Source organism: Nothoprocta perdicaria, unplaced genomic scaffold (genome assembly GCF_003342845.1).
Source record: "Nothoprocta perdicaria isolate Ctin4 unplaced genomic scaffold, notPer1 scaffold_105, whole genome shotgun sequence".
Taxonomy (NCBI): Eukaryota; Metazoa; Chordata; class Aves; order Tinamiformes; family Tinamidae; genus Nothoprocta; species Nothoprocta perdicaria.
The window spans coordinates 2,320,772-2,339,443 of record NW_020454150.1 but is presented as its reverse complement, the minus strand read 5'-3'; the positions used below and the strand labels follow the sequence as shown (position 1 = coordinate 2,339,443).

Sequence of the window (18,672 nt, the reverse complement as noted above, 5' to 3'; positions counted from 1 at the left end):
CACCACAGTGAAAGCAAAACTGATTGTTTCATTTCATTTCCATTAGAACCACGAGCATTACCATTGCAGAGGCTAAAAAAAATACAGCTACAAATTAAGATATAACCTTGCAGGAGGAGTAGTAGGTAGAGTTTACAACTAAACTTACACAAACAATGCATATGAAATTATTCCTGAAGAGTGCCTAGTTTTTTTTTTTTTTTTTTTTTTGCTTCCTGTTCAGCTTTGCCACCAAGTGGCCATTCCATTTTAATATCTAAATTAAATAAATTAATAATTTTAAAAAGGGTTTGATTCCTATTCTGATATTCTGAGTGGTATAACCAACCCTTTCATCCCACTAGATTGCTATTTGAAAAAACTATTTTCATATCAGAGAAAAAAACCTCAGCAAGTTGCAATCACCAAGCCACAGCATGAGGAACGGGGCCATATGGGATGCAGATGATCCTTCCATTACTCCCACTCCATCTCAAAGCAGCACATACTGGAGCTGTGTGAAAAAAGGTTTAAATCGAGAAGTGTCATGTTCAATCTTCAACTTTCGTGACATCCTCCCCTGCAGCTCAAGATACAGTAGTAAATATATTTCATAAACAGTCACCTCRGACAACAAGTGCACTTCAAGTCCATAGAGAAGGTAGATATAAAATAACTGTGTGAAATTCTGTAACTATCTCATGCAGGAGGCTAGATGATCAGAACAGTCCCATCTGACTGTAAAAGCTACATATCTTTAAAACTGGCACAACTCAGTGTCCCAGAATCATCTAATTATCCAACAAGGACTTTTCGAAAACTCGAAGAAGGAAATTGAATCACGAGAGATATATTCCAGATCCCAAGAGAAAGATACATAGATCAAATCTTGCAGCGATAACCAGGTCTGAGAGGGGAAGACATGCTACAAGCAGGAGATCAAGCTGAGAGACAAAACTTTAAGAGGTTGCCCCATTTCATGGGTTCTCACTAGTGTATGCCGGGAACTCTCCTTCCTGAATTCCCAGAAATGGTTTCATCATTGGTGCACACTGTAAGACTGCCTCAGAACAAAGCCAATTTTTTAAATGCATTTTGACATATTGCCACACCAAGTTTCAGTATGAATACTTGAATATTTGCTTCTAAGAGGGCACAAGATTTTCCTGTTGTTCCAATCCTTCTTTTTCTCTTTCTTTTCTCTTTAATGGAGAATCTCATTATATGTAACACCAGGGCATCATACTGACAGAAAACAGTCCTGGGCCAGTTTCCCCAGCATCGTAAGAGTCATTATCACTGCAGTATATCCTCTAGTTATCAATGTCACATGTCAAACTGGTGAATTGGAATGGGGAGCAAATTATTCTTTTGGCCTCACCAATACATTAAGGTATGTCAGCAAGGGAAAGGAAAGCCCCTGGGCCGGCTATGTTTGTTCCGCACTCACACACAAATGTTACAAGGCTTCACCATTCTTCATCCAGTATTGAAAAGCTACATCAACAGCAGGAAGCAAAAATATCAAATAACTGCTGGCAGAAACTACTACAAGATACTTCCTATTACTGCTCTGTGCCATTACATTCATTCCTGTACTAATTTCCTTGAAAACCTGTGAATAGGCTGTAGATACACAGAAAGGCTACATTTAAAAAGTTAGTCTTGGTCCCAGTCATTCTTTGTATTAAATCACAATTGTTAAAAAATCCTAAAAACTATAATTTCAATTCCAGCCTGTGCCACTTAGCCAGCTCCTGGGTGTTTTCCCCTTCCCATTACCTACCAGCCACACCACTAACCTCAGTCTGGTACCCCTGGAGCCATGTGGCACCTAAAGCTCTACCTGAGGTTGCTCAAAACACTGCTTACTTTCTCTGCTTAAAGCATTCCTCCCCCTCCTTTATTATCTAGTTCAAACTTCTCCTTCCTTAGCTTTAAGATATTGATCCTTCTCATTCCATCTGAGACCAAGCAATTCCCTCCCTTCATTTATCTTACTGTCTTGATGGTATTAATAGATTATGATAGTCACCTCTACGCACTCTCAAATTGAGTTCACTCTGCTTTTTGCTGTCCTCCTTTGTGTTCTCTCTAGTTTTCTTACAGTCTCCACATGCAAAAAGAGACTTAACTGACAAAATATTCAAGCTAATCAGGCCTACGTATAGGACCTTATTAGCATAACCAATGACGCTGTTGCTATAAAACTGAAGCTATGATGCATAAAAATGAATTGTGATGATGTACGTTCATCCAAGAACAATATGGCCTGTARATCAGAGAAATATGTTAAGTATTTTAAAAACAAATTATGCTGGGGACAAACAAACAAAAAAAAGAGATAGGATGAATCAGTCACTGAAGAGTACATGCCATTCTACTCTTCTCTCAGAAACACATCTGGCCACCATTAATGGAAAGTTGAAATATGCCTTCCACCTACTCCTCTGTGTCCTTTTACCAAGCTATTGAAACCAAGCACCATTAGGTATTAATGTGTTAATACGAAGTAAATGATCCATGGGGACTGCATAGCTTAAAAAATGGTGGAGCTAAAATGACTCTCAGAATTGGGCAAGCCCTAGATCATGGTTAGATTGTTAAACCCATGCAGAAGAGGATAACCCGAAGTAATCCTACATGAGAATTTAAAAGCTTTGCTTTTGTGTTTTGTCCTGAGAACTTTATAAGTATCAGAATTACAAAAACACTGAAGAGATTTTTTTTTTTTTCCCCCAGGAAATATGAAACAAAATGACAGCAACTGTGAAAGTACTAACATAAAAAGAGAATTACAGATGTCTAACTTGGCTTTAAAAGGTTCTGTACTATGCTATGAAAAAATGCTACAGGCAGCAAACACAGACACATCTCATACTTTTGCTTTCTGCCACCCTTGGTTCTAAACAAAGGAGAGCTCAGTGGTAGCAAGACTCCAGGATGCATCTAACATAAATGAGAAATCTGTAATATCCAAGCATATATATATTTTTTTTATCTTTGCTCCAGCTGGTATAAACACTTACTTGGCCTTTGCACTGCTTTCCCAGTGTTTGTCTCTATTTATACACACAGCCCAGGTTCATTTGCAATAGTATGAACATTATAATTAGACAGTCCTATAAAACGCCTGCTCTCCAGAACACATGTATCAATCTTCCCTCCTCAAAGGCTCCGGCAGGCAGACTGGTGCTGAGGACCTCTCTTTCCAGGAATCTATCTATTAAAAGGAAAGAAAATTTAGACACATCAGTGAGTGTTCTTTGTAAAGATGGAGACATTTGATGGAAGAGAGAAGAGACTCATACATTCATTTAGCGCATCTTTTTCACCTATCCATCTGTTCCCTCCACTCTCCAATTCACTAACCACCTTCTTTGGTGTCTCTTCCCCTTCCTCCCTCCTCCCCTGTCCCCCAACCAAATGCTCAGATCTGTCCATTTTTCATTTCAGCGCATGACTCAAGTTACTCAGACATGACACGGTGGAAGGTACTTTTGCTCTTGTTTTTCCCCCCACTACTGCCAAAATAGGCAAGTATATGAAGTGGCATTAAATTCAAAACTGCATTTAATATTTAATAATGCATGAGAGCCAGTTTTCTGCTGCCCTTTGTGCACTTGATTTCACACTCGAGCCATCACTGTTAAATCAATGCGACTCCAATCTCAGCAAATACAGCAAATACCAGTAAGACAGTTCCCTCCCATGTTAACATGGGCACAGGGGGACCTCAGGTTGGAAGGACTGGGCACCTAACCTTGCACTTTAGTGACTCGCTTCCTTAAAAGAGAGCCCCTTTCGATCAGCTCGCTGGTATTGTACACTCTGGCACATATTCCATTTCAACAGACCTGCTGCTCGGCAACTCCAAGCATTATTCCCATAAGTAGCATGCACAAGCTAGGTAGTTACTTTTCCATATACACAAAGATTATATTTACACACATTTGCTACTGCTAACACACCAAGTTATTTCCATTTATTACTGTTTTTCTTCCCCCTATGTAACTGGATCCAAACTCTCATTAAAAACACATCAGAGATCAGAAAAATACATTGAATGTTCTATTTTAGGGAAGCAGAAATTATTTTTAGATGTAAATTTTTATTTTCATTTCACTTAAAATTACCACACTAATCTACCCTGCAGCTGGTGTCAGGCAAAGGGATACTTTAGGAAGAAAACCTTGGTTTTTATATATAAGCATCAAAGCTTATATACTTAACAGACAAAGAAGAAAGCAACTGTTGAATTCCTAGGGAAAGCTGCTCTCTTCGCTTTTCTTCCAGGCAACAATGAGCTTTAATGAGCTACTAAACTAATACAGGACTGATTTTCTAGGGTTCAAATAGCCAGTAAATACCACTGAAGACATTTACAAGTTATCAGTAAGTTAACTGAATTATAGCACAGGTTTTAAGTAATGAGTCACTGAGATTTGCAGTGATGAGGATGATGACTTCCAGACGAAGCAAGTTTTATTCTATTCCAGTAACCAGTGCTGGTAGGGGAAACTACATACAAGAAAGGAAAAAAAAAAAGAGAGAGAGAGCGCGCACATGCAACCCAACACTATATAGTTGCTTGAGACTTAAAATAATAAGACGTAATAGGAATTATTTAGCAACATGAAATTAAAAGAAGACATTTATTATAATAAATGTGRCTCTGAAATCTCAGACTTAACAGCAGAAAAGATAAAATTCCATTAAGCACTGAGGTGCCCATCCTGAAATTAATACACAGGGAACGATCGTGAGGCCAAAGCAGTGCCTAGCACTAGAGGGCAGCCTAGACCTTGCACCGGCTGGCTGGGCTAGCAGAACCAGATTCACAGTCCCTCTCTCGGCATCAATCTCAATTCCTACCCTTCTGTACTGGTAACATCTCCAAACGCTGTATTTCAAAGCCTTAGTAAGGCCAAGAGCACTGCGCTGTTACTGAATGAACACATTTCTCACTACAGTAGTAATGTCTAAAGACCCTTCTGTATGAGATTCAAACTGCTAGCTGTGTACACTACCACCTTGCACATATTCTTGTGGTTTTCCCCCAACCACAAAATCACAAAATGCTTTTCTAAGGGGCACTGCTTATTAATGCCCATTAGGAGAGGAAAGTTAAGCACAGAGCAGCAATGAAACACATGAAAATGCAATTCCAGCAGCAGAATTATAAAACTCCTGATAACATTCTTCAGTCTAACTACTTATTATATAAACTTTGTTAATGGACTATAACTTGTTTGTGTAAAAATAAATCAGCAATTTCAGGACAACAGATACGGAAAGCCAACTAGCAAAGAAAGCTCATACACGGACAAGTAAATAGAACTATTTTCATAGATTTATTTGAAAAATACTTACAAAAGCAAGTATGTTTGACACTAAAATAGTTAAACTTATTCTGTGTTTACATTGGTATAATTAAGCGTGCAGCATTAACAGTCTTTTCTGTTTGAAGCATTGTTAGTTCGCCTTACGGAAGTGAGGAAATTTCTGGTTTACTGATGAACAGTGTCTCCCTGCCACTTCCTCAGCAGCAACCGGAGCTGGCATCTGTGCCCAAGATCTCAGCACACTGAACACTGGGTTGGCCTCACTAACTGCCAGCCTGGCAAGCGTACGTTTACTGGAACCTGGAAGGTAGGTCAGTTTGTTCCCCGAGTAAGGAACAGGAAGGAGAGGAAAACAAAAGGACTAATTTTGTATACGAAGAATTTACTAAAGCTACATTTCATTAAAGAGTCCTTAAAAATGTCCTTTTGGCCATCCTCCTTCAAAACATGCACACAGAACTTACCCGTAACCAATGCCCCTTAAGCTTATCTTTCCTATAGCACTTTTTCATTTTGCTAGGAGAGGCTGGGACTAGTCTAGCTAAGATTCCCCCCTCCAGACAGCAGTTCAGTAGTGTCAAAAAGAAACAGAGTGCAATTAGTTTCCACGTACTGTATAGCTACATTTTAAGACAAAACTGGCACAGATACCGACTGGAGAAGTTGGACATCTCCTTACACGCTGCACCTAGGCGGCAGCTACAGTCTGTTCACAGCGGGATTCAGCAGGGTGCAGGGGTGGCAGGGACCTCACCAGCCGTTCTTCTGCACGGTGCCAGTAGCTGCTGCTGCTCGGGCCAGCATGTTCCTGTGCGCCTCGGCAGCAGAGGACAAGGCGCCATCTACCACACGGAGGGGCAGCCCTCGCCTCCTGCYGGGCTGAGGGGTATAGCTGCTCTGTCGCCAGTCTTCGTCGGGGGGCATGTCAACTCTCCTGGGGCCCGGAGCCTTGGCGTAAGAGGGGGGCACGGGACAACCTTGAGGATCCCACGAAGGCTCACGTGGTGTTCTTAAAGTGCTGTAGTCCGTGCCGGGCGGCAGCCTGCAGCCAGCAGTGTAGGACTCGAGGCCTTCCTGGAGCCTCCTGGACGGCTGGCCGGGACGCCCGGCCCCGAGCGCCGCGCGCTTCTCCGGCAGCGTGGCCGTGCGCCTGGCGGCACCGCTCGCGCTCCGCCAGCCGCCGGGCACGCCGACCGCGCCGCCGCCTGAACGCGCCTCAGCAGGAGGCTTCTGCCCCGGGGAAAGGGCGCCTTTGGCTGCGCAAGGTAGCGTCCCGTAGCTTAGTGCCACACCTGGGTAGTCTTCACCTTGGAAAGCTTCACCCCTGTCAGGCACAACCAAAAGTTTCTGGATGATGTTCTTCTGATCTCCTGCATGGGGTAGGCAGGGAAGGAAAAAGGGAGGGGAAAAGAAAAAAAAAAAAAGAAAAAAAAAAGAAAAAAAAAGAAAAAAAGAAAAAAAGAAAAAAAAGAAAAAAGAAAAAAAGAAAAAAGTTTACAGGGTTATATTTTATTTATTGCAGTTTCCTCACGGAACACAGGTGACAGACCAAGCTAAACTGAATCAGTAATGCTTGGTTAGATGTGCAATTCTGAACGCAAACCAGCAGCATCTGCTCTAGCATTCATTTTCTCTACATTTCTCTTTGCCCTGYGTTAGTCACAGCTTCACAAAGAGATTTCTTTAGCAGCAATCTCTCTGGTGTTATCAAAAAGGAACCCATCAAAATAATTCAAAGCTGGTAGATCAAACTGGTTTTGATGGCCTTCACAGGGGAAATATTTTTCATGCAGACATTGAGACAGAGTATAACTGTGTGTAACCTACTGGAATTAGTAGCTTGTGGAAAAATTCTGTACATAACTACATAGTGACAAGTTTTACTACTACTTTTACACAGAAGAAAATGCCTCAAAATTGTGAGTATGATTTTCTTTTTTAAAATAGTCATCATGTTTCCGTACATATTATTCCTTTCTGCTATGTCCACTTAGCATAGCACCAGTGAACATCTCAAAAGGGACAGAGAAGGAGAAAAAGAATGTGATTCATCCACAAGTCTGGAGGAATTCAGGTGAACAGTGAAGCATCATTATGAAAGACGACACCCGTAGAGCTGTATTTTAGCAGTATTTCTGATTACAAAGGAGGATGAAAGGTCCTGTGATTACCTGACGGTTTACGTGCCTTGCCCACCATGCTGGGCATCAGAACATCATGGGGTAGGTGTTGCATCTGGTTTGGGTTGTGCTGGGAATCATAGGGAAACACAGGAGGATCATGGGGGAAAGGAAAGGGAGTGGAGCTGGAAGAACGGTGGCTGGTTTCCATTGGCATTTTCCTTGTGTTTGGTGCTTCCTTTTATAAAATGAGAAAGGAGAAGAAAAAAAAAACTCATAAAATAATGAGTAAACACAAAGCTGGGTTGAATCAAGCAACAATAGTGGTGATCCAAGGACAGGGAAGAGTCACTGGAACAAACTCATGCATCTGTGTGTGAAAAAATAAGCAACTCCAGACACCAATAAGGCTGTCACTACAGTGGTAAGCTCCGTAGGAGGATCACATTGACTGACTGGAAATATACCATGGAACAGGAAGAGAAGGCCTTCATATTTTGGTTCACACTGGTACATAATAAACAAGATCTTGACTTGAACCAAGAGATCTGAATGGTTRCAAGAGACCATTCCTATCAACAGTGTCTGTGGTGGGCTAAGAATCACACAAAATCACAGAATGGTTGAGGTTGGAAGGGACCTCTAGAGATCATCTAGTCCAACCTCCCTGCTCAAGCAGGGACACCCAGAGCACGTGGCACAGGGAACCTTCACCAGGGGGACCAGTGGTGAGTTAGGTGTTTTAACTTGTTTCTTCCACCACTTCGTGGTATATGTCAAAGCTCCCACTAAAGCAAGCTGAGCAGCAAATAGCACATATTCAAGTTTATGACTTTACATACTCCTGGCTCATGGCACTCAGCACAGCTGGAAATTTATCAAGCAGTCTGAGTAAATTATTTCTCTTTTTTCTTTTTCTATGTTAATTATGCAGTTGGTTTCAAATCAAATCTTAAGCACAGTAAAAAATTAGATCCAAGCCAAACCTTTCTACTAAGATCTGGCTATGTTGCTAAACACCCACAATAATCTATTATCATTTTCCTCACTGACAATTTTAACTTACACCTAAGCCAGCTTAACAAAGATAACACAGAAAAGCCAATTGCTATCTATTTTTAGTTGCTTCCTATATATAATTGGCAGCACTATGCACCATTACTTAAATTACCTTTTATACTTACTTTTACTTGCTAAAATTGCCACTTACTGAACATACCCACAACAGAGCAGAGATTCACATGACTACTGTAATCGAGAACTTTACTGAAAAATAACTCTAAAGTCAACTGAAAAAAATGTTTTTATATTGGATGTCCTTGCATTGGCAAGTAGACTGACTTGCATGTTAGCTTCAACTAATACAACTTTGCAGTGAGTCCTGAAGGAGATGTTATTTAAATAAAAGCTTGTTCTTTTTCCCAAAAGAACAAAAAAAATCCATGAAGATGTTTTCTTCCACACCTTGCTTATCATCCAGTTGTCTGGTGTCTTATTTATTATTTACTAAATGCAGCTAGGGAACACAGGARTGCTAGATGCAGCTGATGGCTAGATGGAAAACAGCACATCATTCTACTTACAAAACTGTGAGAAGAGACCATGGTCTCTTCTCTGTTTGTGATGACTGTCCCACTGAGACTGCGAGCAATGCGACGGAAATTCTCTGCACTGTACATCTCCTCCTCTTCTGGTTCTTTACCTTCTCTGGTATACATGACCTGCAGACAATATCACACATTTGAGAAAAAGATCTCTCCATAATATCAGTTTTGTAGAGTAATTACTGGGAAGAAATCAACCTAAATCTAATGGGCTACTGCAGTGAAATTCTAGGACCATTTCTCAAGTCCTTCATTCAGGTCTTAGCTCGGAGAAAGAGAAGCTAGCAATAGCTAAAAATTTCTTTTTGCTATTGTTTCTGATCAAGGTAGACTACTACCCAACCACAGACTGTAGCAGGTACCAAATTAAATCCTAGTTAGTGCTTCAAGAAACATAATGAAACAGTCAACAAAAGAAAAAAAAACAGTTCCAAGGCAGATGGTGATAATAAATAATTGACATGTTGCAATCAAAGCAGTTCACGATAAGAAGTTTGAAAAGCTTTGGACCCTTCCCTCCCTAGCGTGTCTTTGCACTGGGATGTCACCTGGGAGACAGAAGAGACACTGGCTCCATACAGAGTGCGCTCGATCTCTGCTGTGGGRGTTTTCGAGAGGCCCATGCCAGCCGCTCCATGCAGCTTCTTCACATGTAGGTTGACAGAGGCTGGGGAGGAAATCAAGTGGCATGGTTAAATTCCAGGCTTGAATTAATGTTATGATACAAGTTTATCTGTCTTAGATCTGACTCTGGCATGGAAAGACTAAACAAACAAACTGAGAGGTAATTAGAGATTCTTTTAACATGAACACACAAGCCAACCCCTCAAATGCCCTAGGGGAGAAAGTGTGTCAGGATACGGGCTCCTGTTTCACTTACTCCCCGTACAGGCTCCTAGGGAACAGTTATTGAACTAACAATAGAGCTAAATATGGTGTCTCATTTACTCCAAGTAGCTTAAGTTACTGGTCCCCATCCCTGCCCCTCCTTCCCCCAACACTGCTTGTTCCCATCCARTGTTACGGTTTATCAGCCATTGGTTGTACCAGCTAACTACAAAAGTGTCATTTTGGCATGAAAACGACTAGTTACTTCCTTTCAGAGCAATCCCACTCCAGTAGTAAACCTGAAGCTTCTTAAGAAATATATGGAGGCAGATCAGTGGCCTAATTTAAAATAAAAAGAAATAAATAATCCATCTCAGGGAATCTATCCATAAACCAAAGCTGAGGTGCCAACAGCACCACATCATCTGCACTGAGGAAGTGTTTGGAAGATTCTCTCTTTGGTCCTTCAACCCTGGTGTAAATCTCTAGCAACAGAACTGTGACATTCTCACCATGATCCTGAATACAAAGGTCTGACAAAAATAGTTGTTGTGGGGCAGAAAGCTGAAAATACATTTGCACATGAATAGATAATCCAAGACAAAACTGAGAACGTGCTTTCCCAGATCCACTTGGGTAAATATCACCCAGTTTATTACAATAGATGAATTGGATCAATTCAAAATCCAATCAAAATTTTAACAGAATTTTCAGAAACTAGGAAGAAATATTTGAAAGAYAGAGCAATCCAGAAGCAGAGATCTCAACTTTAGCAGAATATCTGTATCTCATCCCTCAGATATGATGTGGACATCTCAGAGAGATGTCAACATAAGAAATGCGGAATTTGATGAGAGATCTTTGGCTCCAGTTAATGCTAAAGCAACTGGATTTTATCCTGTTAAATATCTAGACAGAGGTTTAAAATCTGTGCACTAAGAATGAACACCTAGAGACCTTATCCAAGGCCATACAAGAAAGCACCAGTGATGTCAGATCTTGCCTCACCCTGAAAGGAAACCAAAGACTGTGTATGAAAAAATGACCTTCTTCGGATGTGTTATCTGGTCGGTCAGTGTAATGCAAGACAGAAGAATTTCATTTGAGCTATTGAATAAAACCTGTTTAAAAAGAGCTTACTGCCAATATCTCCTCTGGTCACAGCTTGGCTACATTTGTCAGAAGAGATGAAGGCCCCAAACCCATGGGTACAGAGCGGGGAAAAACCTGGCTTGTGTATATTTTGAAAAATATGCATCACTTTGATACCCATAAAGTTTTGCACAGTCTTGTATTTGAGCACAAAACAGACTGCTGGCACCAGGCTCTAACCAACTAGATGGCTCCAGCCATGTCGGAGCTGTTCTCACCAAAAGCAACAGAATATTTCAGTTACTTAGCACTTAGATTACTTGGATTAGTTGGTGCTTTTGGCACCAGAGCTAAAAGGTGGTAGTCTTCAGCAGTAGAGAAAACAAAAAAAGAAAAAAAAAAAAGTTCAGCTCTAACAAATCTGGAAACACTTCTAAAAGTTATTCCAGGTACAGATTAAATCCTCACATGTTAATCCATTAAAATTCACAAATATGGAGAACATTCATTTCATCAAAACATCAAAATAGCTTAATAAACTGTACAAGTGATACAGGACTTTCAGACAAAACTGAGTAAACTTGGCCTAAACAACTAGCTCCTTGCTCAAAACCAGGGTCCCTTATTCCCTTGCCCTTATACAGATATCTCCTGTTTGTCAAGATCAGTGACTCTTCTGCAGCCTTCCCAGGCAGCACTAGGACAGCGCTTCTCTATCTCTATGGCCAGAAAGCTTACAGAAAGATTCAGGTTGCACGTTCTGAAATCCTTCATGCCCATCTGACGGAGCTGCCYGGAAAAGATCCCTTCACCTAAGAATTGCATGTGCAGGCAGGTCAACCAAGAAAAATAGCTGCAGAGTTCTTACCTGGTTGGTCAAATGGATACCTAGCACTGTCCTGTCTTCCCAAGAGAGGCCTAGCAGCCTGAGATGCCTGCAGACTAGTCTGATAGAGGGATTCCAGTTCTGAGAGCTCCTGTTCTGTGTCTTGATTCCACTGTGGATGCAGATGTACTGGGATCCTGCTCATGCCATCTCCAACTGCTCTCTGCTCAGAAAGGGATGGACTCCTCCCAGGTACAGGAAGCCATTCAGCATTCTTAATATCCTTCTGAGAACTGTAATACCTAGTAACGTTATTCACCCAACAGTCCACAGGCATAGAGGCAACCACGCTACTAGTAGCTCCATCATCCCCCTGTTCGGTTCCTCCATCATGACAGCGCCTTTCCAGGTAGGGTGCAGGGTCTGCTATATTCTGTCCACCTCTTCTACACAGCTCTTCACTGGGAGAACAAATACTCTTAGAAGCAACAAGCTGGGCACTAAAACCCTCCAAAGAAACTACCCCATCCCTAATATCCACAGATGAGTGCAATTTTTCAGAAGACTGGTTTCTGTTCTCTTGGCCTTGATGGTTTAGCTGTCTGTAACCAGAGGGTGTAGGGTTGATGAAAGATTTTTGTATTAGATTTGGAGACTTCTCATCCTGACACACTGCAGCGATCCAGCCTTTTTCATGGGTACCTTTCCTCTGGGAGACCATATGCATTTTCTGAAACTGCTCTGCCAAGGAGCGAACATGTCCCTTGGTACTAAAAGGCTCAGATTTGCAACCTTCTGCTGTGCCATATTCATGCTGTGAGGGTGACAAAATCTCATGGCTGTTTGCTCTGGAGTACTGATTTGTTTGCTGTAAAGGATCCAGGGAGCACTGCAGCGAAGGGGATGAAGCTGCAGGGCTCATTGCATGATAGTCCCCTAAGTGATCAATGCTGGCCCGTACTGGAGAGCTGGCAAGTTTGGAACAAGGACTGTGCTGGCCATCTTTTTCAGGAGATGCTGCTTGTGGTGGATGTGGACAAGGAAACAGTGTAGGCAAAGACCCAGAGTTTACTGTGTTAGCCTTGGTTGTGTACTGAGGTGTGAGAATAGCTGTTATGTTATGAACCTCTTCTAACTTGCTGCTGCTGCAGCATTCCCTATAGTCTGTTGGCCCTGTGGCTGTGGTCTCAACAAATTCCACGCTAAGGTGGGCATCATGCTCAGTTCTTGCAGATCTCTCTGCCAACCCTTGCCTATAGGGAAAAGAGGGAACTTGGTCATGAAAATCAGCAGAAGCAGACTGGAAGTTTGGAGAGGTCCTGTTGGATGGATTGCTTTCAGAAGGGGGCAAGGAGGAAGACTCTGGATATAATGATGAGTGCAATTCATGGCCGGAAGCAGGTGGGTGGAAGAAAGAACTGGACCCAAATTCCACTTCTTTGTTGGGTTCCAGTGGTACCTCCTGGCTCAGCAGTACTTGGAGCGGGCCAGTCTGTTCACTAAAAACACACAGAAGGGTAAATGATTAGCAGCAGGCATTGCTTACGGAAGCCCTAGGATGCAGGGCTTACACTATGTGATACACACCTCAACACACTTTTCTTCACCTAGCTGGATTCTAGAGAACGTTGTATTAATTCAACAAATACATACATGTTAGTCCTTTGCGTCCAAGTCTAATTTTCTAATTGAGCTGTTGAATCCATTTAATATTTGAAGAGTATATTATAAATATGTTCTTTAATAACTTTCAGTATTCTTGTGTAGCACCCTAGGCACTTTAACCAGCAATCTGAGTGCATGGGTAGCGATAACTAAAAGAATAAGCACCATTTATTAAAAAAGGAAAAAAAAAAAAAAAAAGCCTTCCCAGCACTGATATCTTAGATATCCTTGCAAACATTCTGGACAAGTTTAAGACTTGAACTGACATTTCCCATAAGGTCCTCTCTCCAGATAATTCTGTGAAGAATGAGTTGAGACATGGAAGAAACAGGTTGAAATCTCTCTCCTATTATCTTTATATTCTCARCTTTGAAATATTTATCCAGCAAGTTGAAGTTCAAGAAAGTTCAAGTTAAATACATAACTATTACTTCATAATAATTTACATTTTAAATATATTTTCACAGAACAATTGATGATCATCTTATTTTCAAGTGTAAAACAATCATGTCCTGGGGTCACACTTGTCCTTGACTTTTTTTACATTTAATTGGTATTTTAATGTGTGGACAGGAAAAAAGTAGCAACAAATTCAAATGCCCATGGAAAAAAATGGAAGGATACAACAGCTCACATGGAACTTAAAATCAGTCCAGTTTTCCAAACTGAAAACTTCTGATACTCAGAGCATTGCTTACTGCTTATTAGAGTAACACATTAAACAAAAGAAAAAYGTTTGCAGAATCAACAGTGCACTCAAAAACTCAGTGCAATTATTTTTGAAGGATAAAGGGATTCACCTGTAACTACAACCTCATTGCTTTGTTTCCTCCTTGAGATGCAAAGGATGAAAGTTACCATGAAGATCTAGTTGGCATGTATAGCAGAATGACCTTGTCTGTAATTGCAAACCTTGCACTGTTTAGTGTTATTTATATCAACACAAGAGTAAAAACTCCGGTTATGAATAGATTATCTTTTCATTGGCTACAATATTAACAGTTGTTTCAATAGAACTTTCTGCAAAAGTAATGTTCTTTTCACGGAGCAGCAGGCAGCAAGTTCAGTATCATCAAAATTAGTATAGAAAGTTCTTTTTTCTTTCATATTTTCTTAGAATCTGCTAAACAACATAATTGGGGCTSTGCATTTCTCCCATAAAAGAGGATGTAATGGATCCCTGATTGACAAAAAGATCAGCACTGATTACATATAATTCAACTATTGCAGCAAAAGAACATTTTGAACTATAATTTGCACACCTGCCAGGCTAACTGAACTGAGGTATGTAACTGTATGTGGCATTTTTAAAAAAGGAGAAAAAAGGGTTCTCACATGAGATGTCATCTAAGCATCTGATGGCACAGCACATAAGAAAGGGGAGAGGAAAGAAAAGTAACAAGATGCAGCCTACAAATTAAGTAGGGATAGTCTAGTGTTTGGAGGGAATGGCATGGGAAGAAAGGAAGATTAAGATGCATGCTAAGGAGGGTAGGAACAGAGGATCAGTTAGAGCAGAGAATTCATTGTGCTATAGTTAAAATCAGTATGGGAGAAAGAACTATGAAGAGATGCTGAAGAGGCTGCTAAAGCYAGGCTACAGGTGGCTGGGAAGCACAGAAAGAAAATGAGGAATGACACAGCATCAATGGGAGTAGTCAAGGTGATGAGGATCTGGATCCAAGAGCTGCACCACTAGCAAAGTGGAGCAGAAAACGATCAACATATCTGACCCCTTTCAGATTACAGGGCACTAGCACACATGTTGATTGCTGTCCCCAACATAAAAGCTGCTATCACTCTAAGACTCTTTTTCTGCTTGAATCCTGAAATTTTCAGCTGTTGATTTTCAACAGCTACACGTTTCATCTTAGCACATACCTCCCCATGCAATCAGGCTATTACCTCTCAAATGCACAAAATATCGGTGCTGCTGGGAACTGTCTGCTAGAATACACCATCACAGAGCACGTTTCCAACACGTGCACCGTGAACTATGCTACAAAAATCCAAAAGAAGAGGGGGCTGACCCTCCTAAAATGTGATTTAACCTACGCAAAACAGAAATGAAGAGTAACGCCATAGGATTTGGGCTACCCAGGGGCATATAGAGAGTTCACTATTTCTTTCCAGACTGTACTGCTCATGGACACAGGTCTGGTCTAGGTGATTTACTCGGACTACCTTGTAGACTGGGCCATGGTGCCACCCTGTGGTGGGTGGCAGGTTGGCGGCGGCAGCGGCTGCGATGGCTGTTGGTGCTGCATGCGATCCTGGAGGCTCCTGGCTTTTCGGATACTGATTTGCAGCTTCTTATCGACTAGGGCTCTGCTGTGAGTGCTAGCGCTGGCATCATGCATGGCAAGTCTTAGTTTAGCTAAAATGCAAAAGAAAACATAGCAGAAACAAACAAACAAAACCAGAAAAAAAGGAATAAAATTCAAAAAAAAAGATAAAAAGATGCAGCAAAACGTAAAATATGGACCATGCAAATATTGCCATGAAAGAGTTCACAAAGATGCTGTTGTTTCCATTAACGCACATTCAGCTTAGCCATGTGTCCAAACAAGTTAATCAAAACTAAACCAAAATGAAATTGCAAAAAATTATTTATGTTTCAGCCAAACTTCTCAACCCCCTTACACAGACTCTTTCCAACCCTACAAAAATTGTACTTCATTCTTCATCTACACTTCTCCTGGATCTGAGACTTGCATTATACGTAGAAGTATCCAGCTGGGATCTGAAATCCGGCATGCATCTCGTTGGAATGGAAGCTAATAAATATAGCTTTCACAACAGCAGTACATTGCCCCGTAATCTGCAGCCTGAAAAAGCCAATTTCTAAATGCAAATGTGCAATAACTACCGGCTCTGTCTGGGACTCTTCTCTACAGACAGGCGGGAGCGTGGGGTGAAACAGCCAGCCAATTGTAATGGAAAAGACTGAAAATAAAATGAAATCACATAGCACACATTCCCAAAGGTCACGGAATGCACTTAGCACTTAAACATCCTGAGTTTTATTCTCCTCGCTGAGATTTAGGTTCAGTGCAGCTCATTCCTTTTACTCTAGAGCAGGCCACCCTTTTCTTCCTATGCTGCAACCTCCTTGAGGACAGGGGTTTACAGTCTCCTTTGTAACTCTGCATAAAGACTGMGGAAAATTGTGAACTGAGGGCACAGTGGCAAGAGGAATTGCCTACCAGGTGCTTAACAAAAGGTACCTATTAGCATCCAAAGGGACACATCAGTAATCCAGTGCTGTTGTTATCATAAGCACTGAACTGAGCAACCTAAGGGAATGCTAACACAAAAAGGAAAGGGGATGAAGGGAAATGGGACTAAAACTCTCCAAAGGGAGCACTTGGAAAATGMAAGTTTCTGTCTTTCAACACTTCCTTAAGGACCAGCAGGATCCCTATATTACCACCTGAGCACTRAAAGCAATTCAATGTGACAGACTTTTTCTTTGTGGTATTAGTAAAACAGTGAGAAGCGCAATAGCTTAGGCAGTTAGGGTTACTTACATATAGCTTCATTACAGAGAGCCAAAGCTGCAGCACAATCCCCCTTCTGCTCCTGATTCAGCGACTCTTCAAAGATCGAGTCTGCCTCCTGCATGGACTTCTCAAAGCCATCACTCCTCCCTGCAACAGGCAGCACCCTTCATTTTGTTTCCGTTCTTGGCAGTGCTTGCTTACCCTTAGCCCCATCGGTGAGCACCACATTCCTCCACACACTAAGTCACCTGGTGCGTGACCGGCCTCTCACACAGGCTGCGAGGTTCTTAGGCCACCTACTGTCAAATGTAAACTTCACTAAGCAGAAGCGCAAATTGAGCATGGTTAAGTCACACAGTGCAAGCTGAAAATTTTGTGAGCCTTTTTTTTCTTCAAACTTTGTTTATTTGAGAAGTTGTACTGACTTAGTATGTTATTTTCAACAACCTAAACTGGTACTAAAGATGGTATGGACATACCATGGACTCAATTTGTATGACTTTGGTCAAGTACAAATTGGCTTGAATTTATAATTATATCCAAGCCAAAACGAACTAGTAAAAGAAATAGAGCAGGTCAGGGCTTTCCCTGAACTGCACCATCATGAGTCCCCTGACAAAAATCATCCCTCTYCTCTCTAGATACCCAATTAGTTTCATACAGAAGAACTTAAACCCAAAACACCTGAGATGCTCAGGAGTCAAGGCTCACACTCGAGTATGAGTGTAAATGGCTGCAAGACTCTTTTGCAAATGTGTTTTAAGTGCATACACTCACTGCTGAATGAGGCTGACAGAAAATATGAAAGCCCAATGGTCTTGCAGCTTTAGGAGGAAAAACACAAGGGAAAGGAGCTGAGAAGAAAGGATTAATGGTTTAGAATTCTATGGCAACAAAAACAGTGCTGGAGAAAAGGATACATCATCCTTGGACACAGGAAAAAAGAAAAAAAAAGAAAAAAACACCCTCTCCTGGCCTAACAGCAACTGAGACAAAGAAAATGCCTAATCTTGTGTCACTTACTAGGCATTATGCAAGTCTTGCAGTAAAAATGTATGAGATCAAATGAGGCAAAGGGAAATAAAATTTTTAAAAAAACAGCTTTAAGTTCTCTGTTGCATTGGTAGAGAATGCGATTAATTTTCTCCATCTAAAAGAAAATACACTTTTTCAACTCGCATAACATAAGCTATGGCCTGGTGTCCTCATGCACACAGGCAAACATGAACTTTCTTCTTCCTCGATCCCCAAAGARCTCTTAGGAGAAAAGCAGATACTGCAGAGAGAAGGGAGAGTTGTTAGAGCACAGAGTCAATCAAGCAGCACCCTCAGTTTCCAAGACACAGCTACTGAGGCTTCTAAGCAAGGCAAGTTTAATTGAAGTTAGCTTTCTTTGCATGGATTTAGCAATTTACTTGAAGGAAATGAGTCACCAATGTTCTGGAGTTCTGTGTACAAGCAAGCCTTGCAGACAGCCAAGCAGTCTCATAATGTTAAGCTATTATATCTCTGACTGGGGTGGGAACAAATGAAGATCTTCCCATCTCCCAAGTCAGTGACTAATGAACTCCTCAAACCTCCCACTAGAATCTTCTTGGCTTTTAAGCATTATTCCAGTTCATTTTCTCTTTAACAAGGAAGAGCTCAGCAATCTTTGCTTCTACCGGCTACTCAACACTAAATCAAAGGGGAATATCTTTGAGATCATCT

The 18,672-nt window shown here is 41.3% G+C and overlaps 1 protein-coding gene across 5 annotated transcripts in view; it reads right to left on the bottom strand.

The window, feature by feature from the left end:
- Nucleotides 1-5,318: 5,318 nt before the first annotated feature.
- Nucleotides 5,319-18,672, bottom strand: part of USP54 (ubiquitin specific peptidase 54) — an 85,421-nt gene continuing 72,067 nt past the window's right edge. For 4 of the 5 annotated variants that reach the window (XM_026044234.1, XM_026044225.1, XM_026044243.1 and 1 more), the window contains 7 exons: nucleotides 16,990-17,109; nucleotides 15,644-15,836; nucleotides 11,837-13,293; nucleotides 9,597-9,715; nucleotides 9,028-9,165; nucleotides 7,496-7,682; nucleotides 5,319-6,694 (listed from right to left, as the gene is read on the bottom strand). In XM_026044234.1, the coding sequence (XP_025900019.1) occupies nucleotides 6,075-6,694; nucleotides 7,496-7,682; nucleotides 9,028-9,165; nucleotides 9,597-9,715; nucleotides 11,837-13,293; nucleotides 15,644-15,836; nucleotides 16,990-17,109 (2,834 nt within the window). In that variant the 3' untranslated portion in view covers nucleotides 5,319-6,074. The remainder of the gene's footprint in view (nucleotides 6,695-7,495; nucleotides 7,683-9,027; nucleotides 9,166-9,596; nucleotides 9,716-11,836; nucleotides 13,294-15,643; nucleotides 15,837-16,989; nucleotides 17,110-18,672) is intronic. The other variant, XM_026044255.1, reaches the window with a different exon arrangement.